This window comes from Mirounga leonina, unplaced genomic scaffold (assembly GCF_011800145.1).
Source record: "Mirounga leonina isolate KUSES-001 unplaced genomic scaffold, KU_Mleo_1.0 Mir_93, whole genome shotgun sequence".
In the NCBI taxonomy this organism is placed as follows: Eukaryota; Metazoa; Chordata; class Mammalia; order Carnivora; family Phocidae; genus Mirounga; species Mirounga leonina.
In genome coordinates this window covers 48,505,140-48,528,082 of record NW_023270854.1, presented here as the reverse complement: position 1 = coordinate 48,528,082, position 22,943 = coordinate 48,505,140, and the positions used below count along the sequence as shown (strand labels likewise).

Below are 22,943 nucleotides of genomic sequence, written 5' to 3'. Positions count from 1 at the left end.
TGCCCCTTCGGATCGCTACATTTGTATCTTTGGGGTAAATACCCAGTGAGTTCACTCTAATTTCTGTTTTTCCATATTTATAACTCCCTCCTCACATCTCCCTTCATTATCTTCAATATATTTATTTATTTGGGCGCCTGGGTGGCTCAGTTGGTTAAGCGACTGCCTTCGGCTCGGGTCATGATCCTGGAGTCCCGGGATCGAGTCCCACATCGGGCTCCCTGCTTGGCAGGGAGTCTGCTTCTCCCTCTGACCCTCCTCCCTCTCATGCTCTCTGTCTCTCATTCTCTCTGTCTCAAATAAATAAAATCTTTAAAAAAAAAAAAAGATATTTATTTATTTGTCAGAGAGAGAGAGAGCACAAGCAGGGGGAGCAGCAGAGGGAGAGGGAGAAGCAGGATCCTCACTGAGCAAGGAGCCCAATGTGGGACTCGATCCCAGGACCCTGAGATCATGACCTGAGCCGAAGGCAGACACTTAACAACTGAGCCACCCAGGCGTCCCTGACTTTGGTTAATTTTATATGATGTTAGATTCCTGAGGGGCCAATTGTTGGCCATATTAAGGACTCAAAATTATACAATAATTTATATAGTAACAACATATATAGAATATATAGATAGCAAAAAAGAGTGGAATGAAATACTCCCAAGTGGTAACAGTGTTTATATTTGGGTGGTTAAACACTGGTGATTATTTTTTCTTTTTCTTCCTTGTCTGACTTTTTTTTTTTTCTGAGTTTGTGATCTGAAATTTTTTTTTAAAGATTTTTATTTATTTATTTGACAGAGAGAGCGAGAGAGAGCACAAGTAGGGGGAGTGGCAGAGAGAGAGGGAGAAGCAGACTCCCCGCTGAGCAGGGAGCCCAACTCCGGGCTCAATCCCAGGACCCTGAGATCATGACCTGAGCTGAAGACAGATGCTTAACCCACTGAGCCACCCAGGTGCTCCTTCATTGTCTGACTTTCTATTTACAGTCAGGAGAAAGAAAAATTTTATTTTGAAAATACAGCTGCTATATTTAAATAACTCTGTAGTAATGACAATCTTTTCCTATACTCTACAAAACCTATCCTGAGTAAAAACTTCACTCTAAAGGATGTGAACTGAAGTTCTTTTATTTTTATTTTTTCTCCCACGCTTAGAGTTTACAGTGAAAATGTTTTGATTTAAGAGCTATAATGAATCACAACCTGGCATGAGAAGTGTTTTAATTTCAGATACTGCTAAATGTTATCTCCTTAATTAAGGTAATATGGTTGTTGCAGTATTTAGACTTTCATATCTTGGACGGAGTCCTAAGGGTAAATGAGCTAATTAAAGGTAACATCTCCCTACCACATACCCTTCTAATGAAGGAAAGGAAGCTGACACACTCTAGAACTGAGACCCTTATAAGATAGAGATGCTGCTGTGCCCAAATTGCCTGTTCAGATGATGCGCTCAGTTTGACCCCTTCACAACGCTCCCTGAAGAATAAACTTCAAGATCCTAAATTAAGGCCCAGCAAGCCAAGCCCCTTACTTGGGTCCTGAACTCACATCCTTAGCCAGCCCCACCTAAAGAAGAATATCTTCTATCTTGGGATGAGGTGTGAGAGCTCAAAGGGAGGGGCAGGTGAAATGACATTTTATTTTTGCTTTTCCTTTTTCACCTTACATTAAAGGCTTTGATTTAGAATGCTTCATTTGCCTCTGATGGAATTATTATGAGTCCCAATTTCACACTCTGGATACACTCAGGAATTTCTAACACTGATAGTTACAGTCCTATCAGAAGAACAAAAGCTGTGCCACGCTGAGTGACTTGAAAGGGGCTGGCTGCCTATGCTCTCAGAGTGCAGACAACGGCCTACTATTTCAATGTGGTAAGACTGTCTTAAGGACTTGGGAAAGAATAGGGAACAATGAATTTAAATTTCAACCAAGTGGGGCAGGTTAACATGCTGAGAAATTTTGGTTGGTAAAAGAAGGGTCTGTGAAATATTAAAAAAGGAGAAGTACTACACTTCCTTAATCCAATGAAAGTAGGCTAAATAACCACCATGTAATTCAACTAATACTAAAGTTCAGTTTCATTTCTTGCTTTGTGGTGAAAGGCCAAAAAGTTCCAGTCATCTAAAGTTACTTGTGATTAATCATAAATCACACAATAAAATGATAGGTGATTTTTATTTTTATATACTTTGGGGACTTTCTGAAATGTTGACAATACCTATATGTTGTGTTTGTAGTCAGATTACCTTTTTTTTTTTTTAATGAAGTACTCTGGGAAAATGTTTTTAAACTATTTGGGGGGGGGGAATGAGAAAAAAATTATAAAAAGCTTTTGGAGGCGCCTGGGTGGCTCAGTTGAGGCTGAGTGTCTGCCTTCAGCTCAGGTCGTGATCTCAGGGTCCTGAGATCAAGCCCTGCACTGGGGGTCGGGCTCCCTACTCAGTGGGGAGCGTGCTTCTCCCTCTCCCTCTGCTGCTCCCCCTGCTTGTGCCCTTTCTGGTGCGCACTCTCTCTCAAATAAATAAATAAAATCTTAAAAAAAAAAAAGCTTTGTGAAATTTCATTAGAAAAAGAATTAGAGGTCAAGTCTGCTGGTTCTTATGATGACTTCTAATCGCCTTATATTGCTTCAATGTATGAACATATGCGTATATATTTTTGCTACCAAATTCCCTATTTCTTAAATTAAGAGAGCAAGGAAGTTAATTTGGCTATAATTTTCTTTTATACAGTATCCAGGGAAAAGCGAATACTGTTTCCCTTCAAATGTGACTGAATGTGCTACACTCATTGAGATATTCAAGGACATCATGTTTATATATAAAGTCTCAAGTTCTCTTCCAGGTTAAAAGGGAGAAAAATTCCAAAGTCTTCTGCTTAAGAATCTGAAGAAGAAAAAGCAAGTGATGACAATGAACTTGTGAGGCACATAATCTGTCCAAAGAACAGTGTATCTGATTAAGAAGAAAAGGTTATAAAAAATTAGAACAAGCAAAATATCCAGAGTCATAATGCACTCGAAGCCTCTCACAATGAACTAGATAAGGGTCTGTGAAAGCATTTAAAGTGACCTCACACATTTAGATACTAAATTATTAGTATCTAGCTATTTTATTTATTGCAGTGGAAAACATTTTATATGACATTTAATTTCTCATTACTGTATTTTCTTTAAAAAAAAAAAAACAAAACCAGTATTTCTAAACAGCCAATTCGGGGCGCCTGGGTGGCTCAGTCAGTTAAGCATCTGCCTTTGGCTCAGGTGATGATCCCGGGGTCCTGGGATCGAGCGCCCGCATCTGGCTCCCTGCTCGGCGGGAAGCCTGCTTCTCCCTCTCCCACTCCCCCTGCTTGTGTTCCCTCGCTGTATCTCTCTCAAATAAATAAATAAAACCTTTAAAAAAATAAAAATAGAACAGTCAATTCCTGTCAAAATGTATAGAACTATGTGAATTTTACCATGACTTGGTGAGAAAACATCATCCACAGAATTCAGACACAACACTGGAATTCCTACTGATTTCAGTCTACGATTCGGGCTGGCATCAGTATAATAATCATCAATAGTTTGGTATCCAAACATGACTGAAGTGAATCGCTTATCAAACTCTCTGATGGATTTAGCCTGAAACATAAAAACAGATGATCTCTCTTCTTGGAATCTGAAGAGGAAATCAAAATATTACATAAAGTTTCTCTCCTACCTTCATGACATGGTCCATGTCGATTTGTTTCACAAACATATGCCGGTGTCTGCAGCAAAAATAATTTCAAAGGTAAAAAATTAAGGTAAAAAAAATTAAGGTTATTGCTCTCTCCATCATACCTAAAGTACATAATAAATAACCGAACAGTCTAACACAGGGCACAAAGTGGATACTCAATGAATATTTACTTAATCAGACTCAGCAGAAGTACACTGATATTTATCCTGAAGACATTTTTGAAAAGTACTTTTATTTTTTAGAGAAAGAGTGGGGTGGAGGGGCAGAGGGAGAGAGAATCTTAAGCAGGCTCCACACCCAGCATGGAGCTTGACATGGGGCTCGATCTCACATTCCTGAGATCCTGACCTGAGCCAAAATCAAGAGTTGGACGTTTAACTGACTGAGCCACCCAGGCGCCCCAAGAGTACTTTTTTCTTAATTGAAGGACACTGAACTAATTTTGTAATAATAAACATAAGTATTGTTTCATAACAACACGTACCTAAACGCTGCTACTATTAAACCAATTTGGCTAAAAAGGCCTCACGTAAACCAGAAGCTTTCAACTGGATAAACCACTTGAAGACATTATTTTTAAATTGCTATGTTGAAAATTAAAATTTACATTTTATATACTTATATTTTAAATGGTGGTCATTTTTCTTTCTTTTTAAATATTTTATTTCTTTATTTTTAAGTAAGCTCTACATCCAACATGGGGCTTGAACTCACAACCCTGAGATCAGGAATCACATGCTCTACTGACTGAGCCGGCCAGGTGCCCCTAAATGGTGGTCATTTTTCTTATATAACCAGTACTTTTTTTTTTTTTTAAGATTTTATTTATTTATTTGACAGAGAGAGAGATAGCCAGAGCAGGAACACAAGCAAGGGGAGTGGGAGAGGGAGAAGCAAGCTTCCTGCCGAGCAGGGAGCCCAATGTGGGGCTCGATCCCAGGACCCTGGGATCATGACCTGAGCCGAAGGCAGCCGCTTAACCGACTGAGCCACCCAGGCGCCCCTAACCAGTACTTTAATTCCCAAATCATTTTCTTTACTGTTCTTGCTACTGGCCCCCATTTCAGTGATGAGTAATTAGTGATCTTTTTATTTTTATTTATATTTATTTATTTATTTAATTGAGACAGAGGGAGAGCACAGAGGGAGAGTGAGAGGGAGAAGCAGACTCCCCGCCAAGCAGAGAGCCTGATGTGGGACTCGATCCCAGGACCCCAAGATGATCTGAGCCAAAGGGAGACGCTTAACCAACTGAGCCACCCAGGCGTCCCAATTAGTGATCTTTTTAGTATTTTAAGCAATATTTTATAATCAACATCTGTAATTTAATAAATAGGCTAAGTTTAATCCAATGTTTAATGTCAGCTTTCAGGGTATCTATGGTTTTCGATAAGTCCTGTACAAATTAACTAGAATTTTTATTTAGCATTTGTATTACATTGATCAATTCACCTAAAAGCGATGGTAATAGTCATCAAAATAGAAACAGAAACACCTCTGTTCTTTGGTATCACACCAACTTAAATGGTAGAAGACATACAAACAATTCCAGAAAAACTAATGCAAACATAGCATTCTGGTAACGTTAAGAACTGTGGGGGCTGAGAATATCCAAGTGAAGTGCATTCTCCTAAGCTTCTAAAACATACTATGCTTGTAAGCATATGCTTAAGAAACTATATTATTCTGCACTAAAAACACTTAATACATTGCTTACAACCTAGGAAAGAATTAGGTACTAATAGATTACCAACAGGTAGAAAATCCGGGGAAATAGCCCTCATGTTATTCAACACAGTCAATGCTAACATTTTTAGTCTTTTGGAATAATTTAGAACAGTGACAGAACAGTGATCTTCAAAGTGGGGGCACATATCCTAGGGGTTGTACCACTGAGATACAGAAAGAAAACATTACAACTTGTATTACATTTTTAGCTTATACTTAAAATATTTTACTTTTGTATATACTTATAACAAAGAATATTTGGATACAGTAGCAAATGCATTAACATAAACATAAATATACAAATATTAGCAGTATTGTACTTTACAACTTTTTTTCTGTTGGGGAATGTAATCCAAAAGTTTGGAGACATCAGGCTTTAAAGATGACTCACTTATTAACGGAAGACTGGAGGCAAGTTGTCAAGTAGTAATTAAAAAGCAGCCAGTTGAGTGGTTTCTCCAATGACTCAGAGCAAGCAAAAGTATTCCAACCAACTGAAAAAGTTGCAGCTGCCTTCAAAGGAGTTTTTGGCCCAATTTTGCCCAGGTAATTCAAAAGCAGCATTCTAAAATAGGGAGCAACAGGAAACTTAGTGATGAATTTGTTATCTCAAGACATCTCTTTTCTTTTAAGATTTTATTTTTTTATTTGAGATAGAGAGAGCAGGAGCAGAGGGGCAGAGGGAAAGGGAGAGACAGGATCCCCACTGAGCAGGGAGCCTGATGCGGGACTCAATCCCAGGACCCTGAGATCATGACCTGAGCCAAAGGCAGACGCTTAACCTACTGAGCCACCCAGGTGCCCCAAGACATCTCATTTCTAACTACGGATTTTACATTAACTATGGAGAAGAAAAACATAAACCCATGTTTAAGGCCTTCATCTTGGAAAAGCATGCAAGTATTTTCATTCTTTCTTTACATTCATATAATTATTTATCTTGCAGTAGACTATATTGTGAATGGGACAAGGCATACAGTTATTACTTACATGTATATCCTTCTATGAAGAGAAATATAAGAGAAATCCCCTGTAAAAGTGGGGTTTTTCCCCTCCCTCCCTTCCTTGCCTTGCTTTTCTTTTCTTTCCTTTCCTTTTCTTTTCTTTCATTTTTAAAAATGATATTGGGGGTGGGGCGCCTGGGTGGCTCAGTCGTTATGCGTCTGCCTTCGGCTCAGGTCATGATCCCAGGGTCCTGGGATCGAGCCCTGCATCGGGCTCCCTGCTTGGCGGGAAGCCTGCTTCTCCCTCTCCTGCTCCCCCTGCTTGTGTTCCTGCTCTTGCTAACTCTCTCTCTGTCAAATCAATAAATAAAATCTTTAAAAAAAAATGATATTGGGGTTTATTAAAAATATGCAAATCCTTGGGCCCCAGCTTCTAGGTGAATGTTTTAGTATTTGAGGAGTGTTTCAGGCAAACTTTCCTATAATAGGCCACAGAGTAAATATTTTGGGCCTTGCTGGCCATATAATATCTGTCATAACTACCCAACTCTATGATTGTAGTGCAAAAGTAGCTATTGATAATACATGAATGGAGATGGCTGTATTCCAACAGAACATTATATACGGATGAAATTTATTTATTTATTTATTTTTTTAAAGGTTTTATTTATTTATTTATTTGAGAGAGAAAGAGAGAAACAGCATGAGAGGGGAGAGGGTCAGAGAGAGAAGCAGCCTCCCCGTTAAGCTGGGAGCCCGATGTGGGACTTGATCCCAGGACTCCGGGATCCTGACCTGAGTCGAAGGCAGTCGCTTAACCAACTGAGCCACCCAGGTGCCCTATATGGATGAAATTTAAATTTCATGTAATTTTCACATGATACAAGCTATTCTTCTTTTGATTTTTTCCAACCATTTAATTTTAATTTTTTAAAAGATTTTATCTATTTGAGAGAGAGCATGAGAAAGAGAGAAAGAGAGACAGCACACAAGCTGGGGCAGAGGCAGAGGGAGAGGGAAAAGCAGACTCCCCACTGTGCAGGGAGTCCTTCGCAGGGCTTAATCCTAGGACCCTGGGACCATGACCTGAGCCTAAGGCAGATGCCTAACCTACTGAGCCACCCAGATGCCTCGTTTATTTATTTTTTTACAAACTTTATTTATATAGGGAGAGAGAGAGTGTGTGCATGTGAGCCAGGGGGAGAGGCAGAGGGAGAGGCAGAGAGAATCTTAAGCAGGCTCCATTCCCAGTGCAGAGCTGACATGGGGCTCGATCTCACAACCCTGAGATCATGACCTGAGCTGAAATCGGGAGTTGGATGCTTAACTGACTGAGCCACTCAGGCCCCTATTTTTCAACCATTTAAAAATATAAGAACCATTCTTACCTCTTGAACAAAAACAGACAGATTGCCAGATTTGGCCTGCAGGCTGTGCTATGCCAACCTTTGGCATAGATGAGAGAGCATGAAGGAATGGTTTTCAGACAGGGTTGCACATTGGAATCACCTGCGGAGCTTTCAAAATTATTACAGACATCTGGGTTTAAGTTCAGAGATTGTGAGTAATCGGTCTGAGTGGGCATCCTGGTTGCCCCTGAGCCCTTGCTCCCTAAAGTAAGTCTCTAAAGGGCTCCCTAGCATAGAGTTAGACTTTCTGAGTTGTGGCAGAGCTCCTTGCCCTCAAAGTCACTTGTTTTCTCTTCCTACTCTTTCCTGTTTTTTGTCCTTAATTATCACACATTTTCCCTTTTCTTTGGTTCTATCAATTTTCCTGATTTTAATCTAGTTCTATTTTGGTAAGAGGGACAAGAATAGGGTTTAATCTAATACTAATGTCAGAAATCTAAGTTTAACATTACCAACTAAGAGAAAGAATGAGAATTTAAATTCAGTTAGTCATTATATTTTCCATTCTTTATTTCTCCAATTGCCTAGGTTCTGAAATAGGAGAAATGGGTAAAAATTCTGTCTCCTTCTCTTTCCCAGCCCAAGTGGCTTGCAGAGTGAATGTGATGAGGTTTTAGATAAAAAATGGAAATTGTGTTTCTACAAATGACTCTTAATAATGACTGCACTCCTGGGATACAGGACTGTGGTTCACTAAGTCATTTAAAGAATGATGTTTACTCTCCTGCAAAGCATTCATTCTAGAGTCCTAGTTTTGGTCGTCCTATTCTTTGGCTGGAAGTCAGAGAGTGCCAGGAAGTTGGTATAATGGGCAAATTGGAAGGGTTGGAAGGGAAGCTCTCAGGAGTAGGAAGGACCATAGTATCCACGACCAAGTACTTCTTGACTATTATTCAGGAGAAAAATAATATCAAGATGTTACTCCAAAAGAGGATGTTTTATTGTGACAGAGAAAGGACTCCATTTTTTCACCCAAAGAGAGAGCCAGAAAAAGAATCCATGAGTTAAGAGACTTAAGAGGCATATCAACCCCAATGTATGGACCTTATCTGGTTCCTGACTCAAACACAGTGTAAAACCAACCAACCAACCAACCAACCAACCATCAAGTGGGGAAATGTGACACTGACAAAATATTTGATGAATTTTAGGAATTATTGTTAGTTTTGTTCAGGTGTGATAATGGTACTGTGTGTATGTATGTGTGTGTATATGTGTTTTAAAGAGCGACTACCTTTAGAGATACCTACTAAAATATTTATAAATGATATCTGAGATTTATTTAAGATAATCAGAGTTGGGGAGGAATGGAGGGTGATACTGATAAACAAGATTATCCATGAGTTGATAATTACTGAAGCTGTGTGAAGAGGGTTGATTATTATTGAAGCCAGGTGGTTAGTGGTTAGTATATATGGGGGATCATTATACTCTTCTCTTTTACATATACTTAGAATTTTCTATACATTCTTTAAAGCTTGTTTACCAACTCAATGGGAGACTGAAATCTGACTGGGTCTAGCATGGTGTGGATTCCTTGGCTAGACTCAGTTCTGGCTTAAATCCCCTACTTGGTCCCAGGCATCACAGGCTTGTGGATTACCCGAGTCTACAGGGGCCCTGGATATTAGGATCTTCGACAGACTATGCTTTTGTCTGTTGCATTTCCAAAAGAAAAAAAAAATGTGTCAAGCTATAAAACACATCCCCAAGTGGTAAGCCCACTCGGGAACATGTCACAGTGCTAGGCAACTAGAAAGGGTGCTTCCTTCAAACAATTTACAAGACATTATTATTCAACCAGCTGCAAGGCTAATGGTCAAGTTCTGCCTTCAGGCACTGAGGCTTCAAAGCGACATGAATAGGCATTTCCCAGGAGCTTCTGAATAGAGAATCTGGGCCTGTTTATGTAAGGTCTGGCCTTTAAAAAGTCAAGACTTTTTATGATTAAGGGAAAAAGTTCAGCCGGCACCCTGTCCTCTACAGTTCAATTATAGGGCAAAGGAAAGAGAAATACATTGAGCACAATTCAGAGATTCTGCCTGGGTTTTCTGCACTGATTCAGATTTCTTCCTTTAGTAGGTCAAGTCAGACCTTCCATGCTAATGTAAGAAATGTAGTCTTCTCTTTTTAGTTTTATGCTTATCAGAATCTAAAAAGCTATGGTTAAAGACTATTTTTCAGAATCTATCATTTGTAAAGCCTGTTCATTTTCAAGTAAATATGCTCCTAAAATGTTCTGAAAATTGAAATGGCAGATAAATCAATTACAAAATTAAGAAAAAATACCATTTTCTACCTCATGTGTTTGCTGATTTTATTTTATTTTTTATTTTTATTTTTTTTTAAAGATTTTATTTATTTATTTTGACAGAGAGAGAGAGACAGCGAGAGAGGGAACACAAGCAGGGGGAGTGGGAGAGGGAGAGGAAGAAGCAGGCTTTCCACGGAGCAGGGAGCCCGATGTGGGGCTCGATCCCAGGACTCTGGGATCATGACCTGAGCCGAAGGCAGACTTGTTTTTTTTTTTTTAGGATTTTATTTATTTATTTGACAGAGAGAGACACAGCGAGAGAGGGAACACAAGCAGGGGGAGAGGTAGAAGCAGGCTTCCCGCCGAGCAGGGAGCCCAATGTGAGGCTCAATCCCAGGACTCTGGGACCATGACCTGAGCCGAAGGCTGGCGCTTAACTGACTGAGCCACCCAGGCGCCCCCCGAAGGCAGACGCTTAACGACTGAGCCACCCAGGCACCCTGTTTGCTGATTTTAAAAAGTCAGTTTTGGAACAAGCATTTAGGGGATCTAAGCATATGAAATTCCAGATAATCAAAATTTTGTATTTTATTAAGTTCATAATCACTGGAACATAAAAAATATACATGATTATTAGTAGAAATGAATAAATATGGCATAGATGTTCCAACTAAGCCCCAGTGTAACTGCAAGAAGCACAAATTATAAAAATATTCATATGCTTAAAAGAGCAGCTGTAGTAAGGGTTAACAATAAAACGTCAGAGTTTCTAGGAGAGCATTCCAGGGTAGGCCCAACTGCCCAGCAACAAAACAAAACAAACAAAAACACCACCACCTGGAGAAAAAAAATTTTTTGAAGGCCTCTTCAGCCGGAGAGAGCAAGAAGTGATTATTTCTATGCCTGGAGTGATGAAAGTCAGTCTCCGAGGTCAGCTTCCAGCGTGGTGCCGGAGGACACACTTACAGGGACAGCTGGGAGTCCATCAGGGAAGCTGAAGGTCACCATGGCAGCTCCCAAGTGATGGAAATCAACGTCAACAAGCCTTCAGGCTCCCACAACCCTGAGGATCCCAAGGAGATACTTGCATCCTTTTCACCACAGAGCCATAGTTGCCAAGGCAAATAGCAACATTCGCCTGGATGAACTTCTTCCTTCATTCAACCACATGTGGTAAAATCAGATAAAAATAATCCAACATTCATTTTTAAAATGTCTTTGTAGCTTATAGTCTCCTGAAAGAAGCACTCAGTAAGGCCACTTGTCTCTCAGACATTTTAGAAAGGAAAAAAACCTTACCCTCCCATCGACACCCCTGCTGCCAGGAAAGGAGCAGAAGGGTACAGACTGTGCACGTGGTGAATAACTGTCTCCAGGTCTTCCGTGTTAGCACAACAGTAAGTCCTTGGTGTCTGTAAGGAGAGACAGGTAAAGCGCAAAATTTTAAATTATGAGGTTCATGATTTGTATAATGCAGAAATGTAAAAAGAGCAAGAAGACAAATATGAGAAAATAAACCTTTGCATATACAAGCTATCATATTCACATCTTGCAGTATATGCCATTTCAAGTCAACACTGTCCTGAGTTGGCACTAACCAAAAGACTTTGGTCATGCAAGGAAGGCTTGACAGACGGAGGGCAAGACCAACACAAATACCTTAAATGAAATAGAATACACAGTACCATATTCAAATGTGTCTCCAACCCAACAAGGACAGAGTCAATTTAGGAAGAAAAAGTGAAGAATTACACTTTTTTTTTTGAAAGCAACAAAAAAATTATGCCTGACAAAGCCGAAGTAATTCTTTATTTAAAAAAAAATAAGCAAGCAAGCAAACAAAAGAGACTTGACAAGGATGCCACAAAATTTTTAAGTTGTGGCTGGCTTCTAACTGGGGAACTGTTTTCCTTGTCCTAAGTGCTGTCCACCAAGGAGGGAGTGTGGTTTTTTGGCACTGCTTTCCCTCTAGATAAGGCAATTTCCAGTTGCATTTATTGATCACATATGTTCTTTTACAATAATATATCCACAGAGCCCCAGCTGCACTACACTGCAACAGACACTTAATATGTTAAAATATGTAAAGCTGACTATGCCTCAATCCATAACGCATTAAAACAAATGGTTTTCACGTGAACTTCATCAATAAGAGCTCTGTTTCTAGCAGGAAAGCTTCACAAATGCTTTGTTTGAGCTGCGGGAGGAGAGGGCAATCCTCTCTGTAGAATAAATGTGAGCGCGTGTACATGAATATGTGTGAGTGTGCATTTGTGAGATAAAATAACCAGAAACTGAATAACACGGAGAGGAATCTGGTTAACACTGCTCTAATAAAAACAGGGACCTGGACCATCTTGACTTTACTATTCCAATAAACCATGATCTCAAGGTCATGTTCACCCACCATTCAATCGCCAATGCGAAGCCTGAGACATCCACAGTTTTTAACGATCCTACCAATTAAACTCAAGCCTAAAACACTACCCACTGCCAATATCATCTTTTTGAGGTCTGCAAATATGAAACTCTGCAAAAGACAAATGTTAACCTGATAAGATTTACAGTGGCTAAGTTATTAAATAATTAAGTTTGTCTCTACAAAACCCTGAGGAAGTTCCCATTATTATATCTATTTTATATAGGAAACTGAATTTAGAGACGTTAAAAGACTCCTGGCACACCTTACCAGCTAATACGAGACTAAGCTGAGATACTTTTAAAAAAATCCTTTGTGATTAAGTGCATTTGAAGGGCACAAATTCAATGTAAAATCTAAATGGAATAATATCTAGCACCATGCTCATTCACAGAGACTGCACAATTTGTCACAAGAATTCAGGTGAAGAAATCCTTACATGGTATTTTTATTACATGTGAGTCTATTCACACTGCATGGCTTTAACATTTCTGAATTATTTGCGACAGTCACATGTACTCTCGTCACGCAGGCTTGAAGTGAATGCATGCACACACATGGGTACACACGAATATAAACATAGATGTCAGGGTATGAGAAAAATGGCCTGTGGAAAATGATTAAGATCAGAGAATCTTAGTGCCAGGAAGGACCTGGTTCCTTATTTACACGCGAGGAAATTGAGGTCAGCAAGGTTGAATAATTCGCCAAAGGTCACAAAGCAGCAGAGCCTGGATCACCTGTTTGTAGTAAGCACACCACTTCTTGTAAAGCACTGGGATACCATGAGGGATTCAGTTAATAAGTCAGCATCTGGTACCCTCAGATACAGGAACTGATTTTGTCTGTAAATGTTTTTCTCCAGATGGGTTACATTAATATCAAATCTGACAATACTCCATGGATCAAAGTCCCCAGAACTCTGAAATTCAGCCAATCCAGAGCCTTTCTGGCATGGTCCTGCCTCCCGCCAGCTACCCCCTTGGCTCCTGTGATGGCGCTACCCCGTTCTCCTCCTGCTGCTGGCTTTCCACTTCCCGCCTGCTTCCCGTCATTCTCCCCACAACCCCAGTGTGAATACTCACTCCCAAAAGTCTTGTCTTAGGCCTGCCTCTGCTTCTCTGGTTAATACTTGATTCCTGAGGGTCTTACCTACCTTCCTGGCTTCATCAGACCACCGCTAGGCAACGACCAAACCAACTCTCCACCCTCTCACCTGATCTAGAGCTCCAGATCCAAACTTCCAAGTTCTAGCAGGCAGCTTCACTACTGTGTTCTGTCACTACTTCAAACTTAAAATGCCCCAAAGTAAACTCTTCTATGAACACTATAATGCTCCTCCTAACTTCCCATTTTTTAAAAAATAAATGACACCTATATTTGCCTAGTTAAAACTGTAGGTGACATTGCCTTCTCCCTTTCCCTTAATCTCATAGCCAATGAATTGCCAAGTCCTGTAGCTTCTTCCTCAGTGTCTTTTTCGGGAAACACCGGAAATCCCTTCTTTCCACTCTAGTCAAGGCCTGGTATGTTAGAGTCTCCTGGAAGAGCCCCTGAGACAGACAGGATGCGAGTGCAAGCAGTTCATTTGGAAGGTGAGACCAGGAAGCACCAGTTGGGGAATGGTGAACTGAGTCAGGGAGGGTAGGAAGTCAATAAAGACTATGGGACCAAGGCAGTTTGTGGCTATGGGTGACGGGGGACCCAATCCTCTTGAGGCACTTTGGGACACCATGTGCGTATGGCTCAAAATTATCCCAAACGAGTGGCGAGACAGCTGGGTTCCACCAGTCCCCTTCAGCCATTGGTTGAAGGCTGCTCCTGGAGGATGTTTACTTGCTGGCACTCCTGGTTGGCCCTGAGCACAGGTCCAGCAGGCTCCCGTGGCCAGAGAGGCCCCCGTCAAAGAGATGTGAGCGTTTGCAGGTGACAGTCATCAGGTACGCGTGCATGGGAATGGTAAGTGCCCCAAGGGTAAAGATGTGACAAGTCTATGGCACCGACTGTCTCTGCTACCAGGCCTTTTCACCTCTCACTCGGACGGCTGTAGTAACGACTTAACTAGTTAACTCCCAGCCTTTGCTCATAACCACCCCTACTCATATCTCCCACTCACTGGCTGATTAATCCTCCTAAAGAACATTTCTAGCTCTAATCATGACAGCGTTTTTGCTTAGAACTCTTCATTAGCTTCCCACTGCTGACTGAATTAAGGACACATTCTTCTGCCAAGTGTTCAAGGCCCTCCACAGTATGTCAAGCAACCTTTCCAGCTCTGGATTTTACCATTTCTCCATAGGAACAGAGTCACGTCAATGAGACACCACTATTGTCTTGTGTGCTGGCCTCATAATATCCTTGCTACCTGTGTGGACACTTCATCTGCCAAGTGTCCTTCACCGTCAACTCTGCCTGTTGAAATCATGCCTTGCGTAAATATCAGGTAAACGGCCAAGACTTGGCCCCTGGTCTTCATGACATCACAACCTTCCCCACTCTACCCCTAATTGTCCCAGCAAGTCTGCTCCTGGCCCACATTATCTACTACCTGTCTATCTACTACTATCTTACCTCTATCTCTGACAGTCAGTAGATACTTGTTGAATTGAACTGAAATACACAGGACTGAAAAATGAGAAGGCCTGATTAGTAACTTCTGATATGCAAAACTATGTGGTTATATCACATGACCTCTTGCTACTTAATGGTTCCAACAGGAAACATCATATGCCTTCTTTCTTCACAGGACTTGAGATCACTAAAGAAGGGTCTTCATCCAGGATACACAGCAAAGACACTAATGGGGGCCATACACTGAATTCGTAGGCCTGGCAGAAATTTTCTTCAGGTCTAAAAATATAACTAGCAGCTTTTTAGACAAAACGTTAGTTAATTCTCAGTTGCTAGGGCTACTAATGCAACCAGCAACTAATCCTATTGCAGTAATTCCTGTCTTTTTCCATGCTTCCAGAACAGAAGTAGAGTAAGCCATATCTAATGAGAAAAGGGATTAAGGGAGACCTTGCAGCATTCAGCTGTGTGGTAAAAACTCTTTTACAGTGAGACGAGGATGGGAAAGGTATTCTGGAAAAATGAAGAAAATCTAAAGGACAGATAATCTTCCAGCAGGTGTTTGGGCATAAATATTTTAAAAGTTAGAATACTTTGAAAATAATTACAAACCAAGATTGTTCAAATTGTTCAACTGCAGCTATGATCTGAGAGAAACAATAGTAATTTGTTTAATGGCTTTTAGAGGTTCGTTCAAAAAAATCACTGAAGAGAATAATGAAGTAAAATTAATTCTAATTATTCACACAGATGGGAAAAGAGTAAAGCATATATTTTATATTCATCTGTGGACTACATATAATCTATCCTTCTTAATCCACTTCCAAAAAGTAGACAAACTGAGTTCTCCCTAACCTGAAAGAGAATTTTCCTGTCCTGGTTTAGAGGTCATTTGTTTTAAAATGTAAATTTCATTTAAAAGGTGGTGTTTTTTTGTTTGTTTGTTTGTTTGTCTTCGGTCTAGAAACAAATTAAAATGCACCCTGTTAATCAGGTAGCCTGACTCTCCCTAGCTATTCTGGAAGGAGATGAATTTGCTAATCTGCTGTATAAGCCATAATCCAGGACCCTTCTCTCAGTGCTGGAGTGGTCTCACATCCAGTACTGAACTGGGCCCGCTAGGATTTTAGTTTTCCATCCAGCAATATGAAAACTGAAAAAGACACTTCCATGTTTTTTTATAAAATCATTTCAATTCCAGCTGGCCGATGAACTTACAAGTGTAGGTGGCGTGCTACCCGAGGGGCAAGTCTTTTGCTAACACCACAAGCGTCTCCGGCTCCATGAGGGGAGTTTGATAGTATTTTTGCTACAAGTAAAATACTACTAATAATAATTTCAATTTCACTTTTATTTTATTGTAATGTCTGATAATCATCAGGAGCTTAGAATATTTCATTTTACAGCCTTCCTCTCTCAAGTATTTAAAGATCTGTACTGAAGTATTGGGTAAGATGCTGCTCAAAGGAACTCTGTGATTCTTGTGTGCACCTAGGCGCCCAGAAGAAGCAATTCTTTCATGAGTATGAATCATGCTTCTCTGCTGATCTCTGCAGCATGTTTTTGTTGTAGCTGCTGTTTTGTTTTCATTTCACCCACCCCCAGTCTAGTACCTAGTGATCTGCCCAACTCGTTAGGAAAACTGATCTTATTTTTAGAAGATGTCATTAAATAGGAAGTCAGAGAAAACAACAGGAGGCACACATAAATCAAACTGGCACTTTAATGAATAGTCATTTTTTCTAGTCGTTGATAGACAGGTAAAATGACCAAATGTCTCAAAGTGCGCGGGACTTTGATCGTTTCTTAAAATAACCAGCCACAAAACAAAGGACCCCAAGAAATATCCTGGCCACCTCTGAGGCCAAGATGGCCTAGGTGCCCCATTCCCACTCATTTCTACATGGCTACACGCATACGCACTCATGCTCCACAGTGACACCACGGTTTTGTTAGCGGCTCGGAGCAGACCAGCCAGGTAGACAGGAGTTATGCTTGGTGCAAGCGCCTAAGAAGCAAGTCTCCTGCCCCACCCTGGCTGGGTTTGGAGCCAGAGGTGGCTCGCCAGGAAGGGGGGCTGCCACCTCACAGCGGTCTTCAGCCCTGCCTGTACTTTAGACTCACTGGGGAGTGTCGAGACAAATCACAGACACTTGGACTCCACCCCGGACCAAATGAGTCAGGATCTCGGGGGTGGGGGTGGGGGGGAATGGGGTCCAGGGATCAGTGTTTTTAAAGCTTCCCAGAGGATTCTAATGTGCAGCCAGGGCTGAGAACCAACTGCGTGGAGAATAGAAGAAGAGAGAAACAGGGTGAGAGCAGAAGAATAAAGAAATAGGGTGAGAGCTGAGCCAAGAGAGGAGAAGGCTGCAGTGACGCAGCACACAGGGAAGTCCTGCCAAACACTGCATAGCTTATAGAATCACCTGGCCCCGATTAAGCACTCAATAAATGGTAGCTAGCTATTAAATTATTATTACTATTCCTAGAAATTCTTCAATTATTTAAACATTCTTCCTTATTTGAAAATTGTTTAACTACAGAGAATTGTACAGTCTTTTGTGTACCCACCACTTACAAGTGTCAATATTACTGAACTGGACCTAGCAATGTTAGGAAAAAAAACTCGAAAGGATTCAATACATTCATACCCATATCTGGCTGAGATCAAGCCTTCCTGGGTTGTTCTGATTGGGGTGGAGGAACGAGGGAGAGGTAATTTTTGGAGCATTTAGGAAAGAGCAGACCTGGATGGGGTGCAATGATGTTTAGTAGGGAGGTATCGGGTATGGGAAAGAGAGTGCCTGAAGGTGTGAGTCTGACAAATGAACTGTGTCCTGACTGGCCCTGCCCTCTATATTCCTCCCCTTAGACCATAAGGAAGGTCCTTAATCCCTTCTGAATGCCTACTTCAGAAAATGGAACTCAGGAGGGGAGAGAGCACTATATCCTTCCCATCCCATTAGCTTCCAAAGCTAAGGTGGAAAAGCTCAGTAGGAAACAAGAGCCGATTTCTGTAGATCTGCGTCCTTAGGGAACCATCCATTATCTGATGTTGAGGTAGGAACCCTCTTGTTGAAAACCCCTTTGATCTCTAACCCCGGATTTTCAGCCTGACTTGACTTAAAGCCAGTGCTGAAAGGTAAAGACATTCCAACAAACAGCCTGAGTTCCTGCCCAGAGACCACTAATCAGTTTTATGACCTCAGGCCTGTCACCCCACTTGTCCAGAGGCGTCCTCATCTAAAAAATGAGCTTTTCAGGATTAGAGGATCCCAAGTGCCAGGCCAGGATGAGATAAGCACTGGTGTCAGAATGTAATAAGCACGCCGCTTCTCTCACTGAGAGAATATTGCTCTACGACACTCTCCGTCTCCTATAGCTAACAGCCCCAGGGAGGGCAATGTGCCGGCTTCTCACTTGCTATTGAGCAAGGCTTTTGGCTTTTCCACAATTCTGCAATGTGTAATTGGAAATCAGGACAATATGGTAGTGGAAAATTCTTTTCTTATTCTCCTCTTCAGGAGTCATAGTAATCCCTATGAATTCTAAGTATATCACCAACATACTTCAGCAAAACTTTTCCTTTTGCATTTCTTCCACTCCTAGGAGAACTGCTCACTCTAACTTCCATTTCATCTTTACTAGCTCTTTTAGGTTAATTTCAGTTAGAGAATGTGCCTTCCTGTTTGATCTTTGCTGATTCATCTTTTGTTCTTTTTTATGCCCACAGGAAGGTCTTACTTACTTTGGGTCTGAGCTACATTAAATCCTTTCTGGAACAAGGTGAGGTATAAATAAAATAAGAATTCCTCTAGTCTGAAACAGTAATTGTTCACAGCTCTAAGGGCAGAAAGAAGAGGATTATCAAGGGAACTAAATATCAAAGATAGCTCTAATAATCAATACTGGCATCTCATTTTTGTGATCTATTAGGGTACAAGAAGTATATATTAAATTATAATTAATTTATTCCCTTAAATTTCTTTTTTAAAGCAGTTGTTTTCAAGCATATAATTGTAATTACATTTCGGTCATTTTATATCTTTATTCTTTTTAAAATTAGATTACGTTAGCCTTTGTGATACAGATAATTGCTGGAGGTACTAGTTCATCAGGATCCAACCCAGTGCTCTGTATAAGACTCCAGAGACCAAGCTACTCTTACCCTCTCATTTAGAACTCTAAATTCTTTAATATAAAATAGAAGTTTTATAAAATAAAAATTTAAAAGTGTTTATCTGTATACTATCCCTTTGTAAGAACTCGAGATATTCTTGGAGATTTTTCAAAAAACCAATTAATGTGATGGGTAAAAGTTACTGGGTTTGTTGCATTCTTTCAAAGTTAACTTCCAATTAACTTCCATTTAACTATGCTAAGGGTAGAAGTTTTTTCAAGCTTCTTGCTCTTCTTTTCTCTCCTCCTTTCTTGTGTTGTGTTTCAAGATTCTATCCATAGACCTCCCCCTTTTGCTGTTCAAGCCATCCCTGAGCAATCTCGACCACTCCTGAGCTCCAGGTTTCACTTTGTACCAACAATCTGTTCTTTCTGTAGCTTGTACATCTCTCCTGAGGCCCAGTCTACGATACCCAACTGTTTATTAGAAATTTCCACCTGGATGATCTCAAAGCACCCAAAATCTCTAAAACTGAAATTTTTTTACACCAAAAAAATCTTCAAAATCTGGCCCAACCCCTCTAGAAGAATCCCTGTCACTTCCTGAATGAGAGGGAGTATAACATAATGGCCAAGACCATAAGCACACAGTCAGACTACATGGGTTTGAATCCTGGGTCTGAATTTCCTGGCTAGGGCATGTTCTTTTTTTTTTTTTTTTTTTTTTTGTGGCTAGGGCATGTTCTTAACCTACTTGTGCCTCACTTTCTTCAGCTGGTAAATGGGGGTGATGATGGCTATGCTTAACTAAACCATTGCGTTGTTACTACGGTTGAACATTAAATACAAAAAGACATAACTGATACATTCTAAGGACTCAGCAAACATTCAATAAAATCATCATCATCATTATCCCTCCACCAGTAAGTACATGCTCTTACGTATCTCACTCTTTATGCTGAGAAAGCCTCTCTATTCCCTCTCTTGGTTCAATATCACAGCCTTCAAGATCCAACTGAAACTCACCTCCACTACGATGTTCTCCCACCTCCCCCAGGCAGTTCGTTATGCCCTCTCTTTAGGCTCAACAATCTTTATACGTCCTCATACAGTTACATTTAGCACACTGTATTGCATATATTTTCAAATATCCAAACTCTGTCCTACAACTTAAGTGAAAGCTCCTAAAGGTTAAGGTTGCATCTAATATCGTGTACACCTCACCATATTGTCTTGTCTAGTGTCTAATTTAATAGGCAAACAAAACAGCTTTGCTGAATGAACAGATCTTTGTCCCTCACTTTATGAGACTGAATGGACTTTACTTTGCAACACATTATTTTCTTGAGAGCCTCAGAATGCCCTTCCCATTTTTGTATCCTGGAAGCACCTAGAAGGAGACACAGCAGACAAGAGCTGCTCAGAAATGATTTCGTGGGTCCAGGGTCACAGTGACAAATTCAAATCTTTCCCTTTAAGAGTACCTGCCATTTGTCTACAAGATTTCTAAAGGGCTGGACTAAAAAAGGAAATGTGAACCTTCACATCAAACTATGTATTGTGAGGTGCTTGAGAGAGAACATAAACATTTTATAACTTTAATTTTTGAAATCATATTGATCTTGATTCCCTCCAGGACCCAAGTCCCTATAAAGCAAAGTGCAAGAGCCCTTTCCCCCCTAAGTTTTCATAAAGTACTGACATTGGCAACGTGATTACACATTTTTATTTCCAGCGTGACTTAATTATTTATAGTCTTAATATCATTCTCTATCAATGACTCAAAAAAAAAAAAGGTTTCTTTCAATTCTGGTAGAATTGTCTTTGACCTATTGGAGTGGTAAGGGATTAACAGTTGAAAATCTTCAAAAAAATTTCAGTCAATATGAGTTCTCACTCCAACTCACAGGTTTAACATCAGATAGAATGATGATTTTCTAAGAGGTGGGAGAACCTCTAGCAAAAACTTAATGGGTTAGAGCAAAAAAAAGCTGAGTAAATAAAAAGATTTAAATAATATTTCCTCTATGTAAACTCTGGCTGTCAAATAGGCATATACCATACAGTCAATCCATTTCATGACAAAAGTAAATTTCTTAAGTGAAAAAAAAAGTATCATCATATTGGCTGATTTGTTTTGTATCAGTTAATTTTTAAAGAAAATGTGTTTTGCATTAAAAATAATGTAGATTAGTATCTACTGATGTTAAAATATAGTAAGTATAAAAGTTATAAAATAGAACTTTAGCTTCTATAAAAACAGAAATACATTACATATATTTTAATTATGATGGACAATTTGGATATACATAGGCTAAGGGAATTCCCCTGGTTGTATAATTACGAGTCTTATAAATTTCCTTTTCTTGTAGTTGCTTATCTGTATTTTTCCACAGTGAACTTGTATTGTACACACAGTTATTTTAAATAAAGAAGAACGTGCTTTTCATTATAAAACTAGAAATCATTCTTTTAAAAATTAAGCTGTTGTCATTAATTTAAATTTACTTACCAAGAGATTCTCCCCTGCCACTCCTCTGTTGTTAAAAACCACACATCTAAAAACCAGGAAAGTAATGTTTGTTATTTTTACACATGATTCTTGCTCACAATATAATACATATTAAAATCATGCTAGTGGCACTGTTTTAGGGTATTAAAAGATTTTTAAAAATCTATTCCACAGACATGAGAATGTTTGACAACTTCACCTAAATGCATTAAAATATATTTCCACTTCTCTAACTTCAATATGTGAGTTCAAATCAGAAAATTGTATATTGAAGTGATGTTAAATTTTCCTATGAAAAGCAGAATTTTTACAACTTCTTCCTATGCATATGTGTAGGCCTCCAATAAATGTTATTAAAACAATTCTAAATACAAGTCAAATTTATTTATTTATTTAGTTAGTTAGTTTTTATTTATTTAAATAATCTCTACATCCAACATGGGGCTCGAACTCAGGACCCCAAGCTCAAGAGTCACACGGTCCCCTCACTGAGCCAGCCAGGTGCCCCAGTACAAGCCAAATTTAAAAGTTTTTGCCTCAAACTAAAAAAAAAAAAAAAAAAAAAGCCCTCTACCTATCCTATTTGTAACATTAAGTATCTATTCCTATTCTAAGAAATAGCTATTATTCCCTCAAGACTTGACAGACACAGAGACTGGAATTTTACCTGAGGTGAAAACATTACCACAGGTAGAGCTGCAAGGAACCTCGCATCTGAGCTGGTAGGAAGGGCCCCCACTATGTTACTGTTTGGTGTTCAGTTGACCTCAGGGAAGAAAGACAGACTGTGTTCCCTATAATCTTGTTTGTCTCTCCTGAATCAGTGGTCATATGCAAAGGGCTTAGAGCAGTGTTGGGTCATGGTAAGTATACAGGAAAGTTAGCTATTAATAGCAATGGTAATTGTAGGGACATGGTAGCTTCAGGAAGTCATTCTGCATTTAAATTATTTAATTCTCATTTAACTTTCAGTCAGCCAGAACCTCAGATATGTATTTTTTGCCATCCTCAAACCAAATCCTGACTCGCGTCTACAGGATTCTCTTTGATTGAGTGAATCTATATTCATGTTGATTAAAATTCATTTTGTTTTTGTCTGTATACTTATCCAATCAATCAAGGCCACTTAAGGTTCTAATTCCCTTCTTTCAGGGTGTTGCTGATCACTGGGTTCTGACTGCCTTACACAACACTCACAACTAACTCTTATGGTAGGGGGAGGGGTTAGATTTCAATGTGGTATTCAGGATATGTTTCTGCAAAGGA

At 39.8% G+C, this 22,943-nt stretch overlaps 1 protein-coding gene and 1 non-coding gene across 3 annotated transcripts in view; one reads left to right on the top strand and one right to left on the bottom strand.

Annotated features, from left to right (window-relative positions):
* The window catches only part of ABHD3 (abhydrolase domain containing 3, phospholipase), a 44,440-nt gene that overhangs the window by 3,285 nt on the left and 18,212 nt on the right, over nt 1-22,943 (bottom strand). The window contains exons 4-8 of one of the 2 annotated variants that reach the window (XM_034996339.1): nt 21,678-21,723; nt 11,356-11,468; nt 5,841-6,014; nt 3,701-3,749; nt 3,456-3,621 (exon numbers count right to left, since the gene is read on the bottom strand). In XM_034996339.1, coding sequence (XP_034852230.1) covers nt 3,456-3,621; nt 3,701-3,749; nt 5,841-6,014; nt 11,356-11,468; nt 21,678-21,723 — 548 coding nt within the window. The remainder of the gene's footprint in view (nt 1-3,455; nt 3,622-3,700; nt 3,750-5,840; nt 6,015-11,355; nt 11,469-21,677; nt 21,724-22,943) is intronic. The other variant, XM_034996340.1, reaches the window with a different exon arrangement.
* On the top strand, nt 16,212-16,363 carry LOC118004796. The gene has a single exon (XR_004677685.1). It is a non-coding gene; the product is annotated as a small nucleolar RNA SNORA62/SNORA6 family (small nucleolar RNA).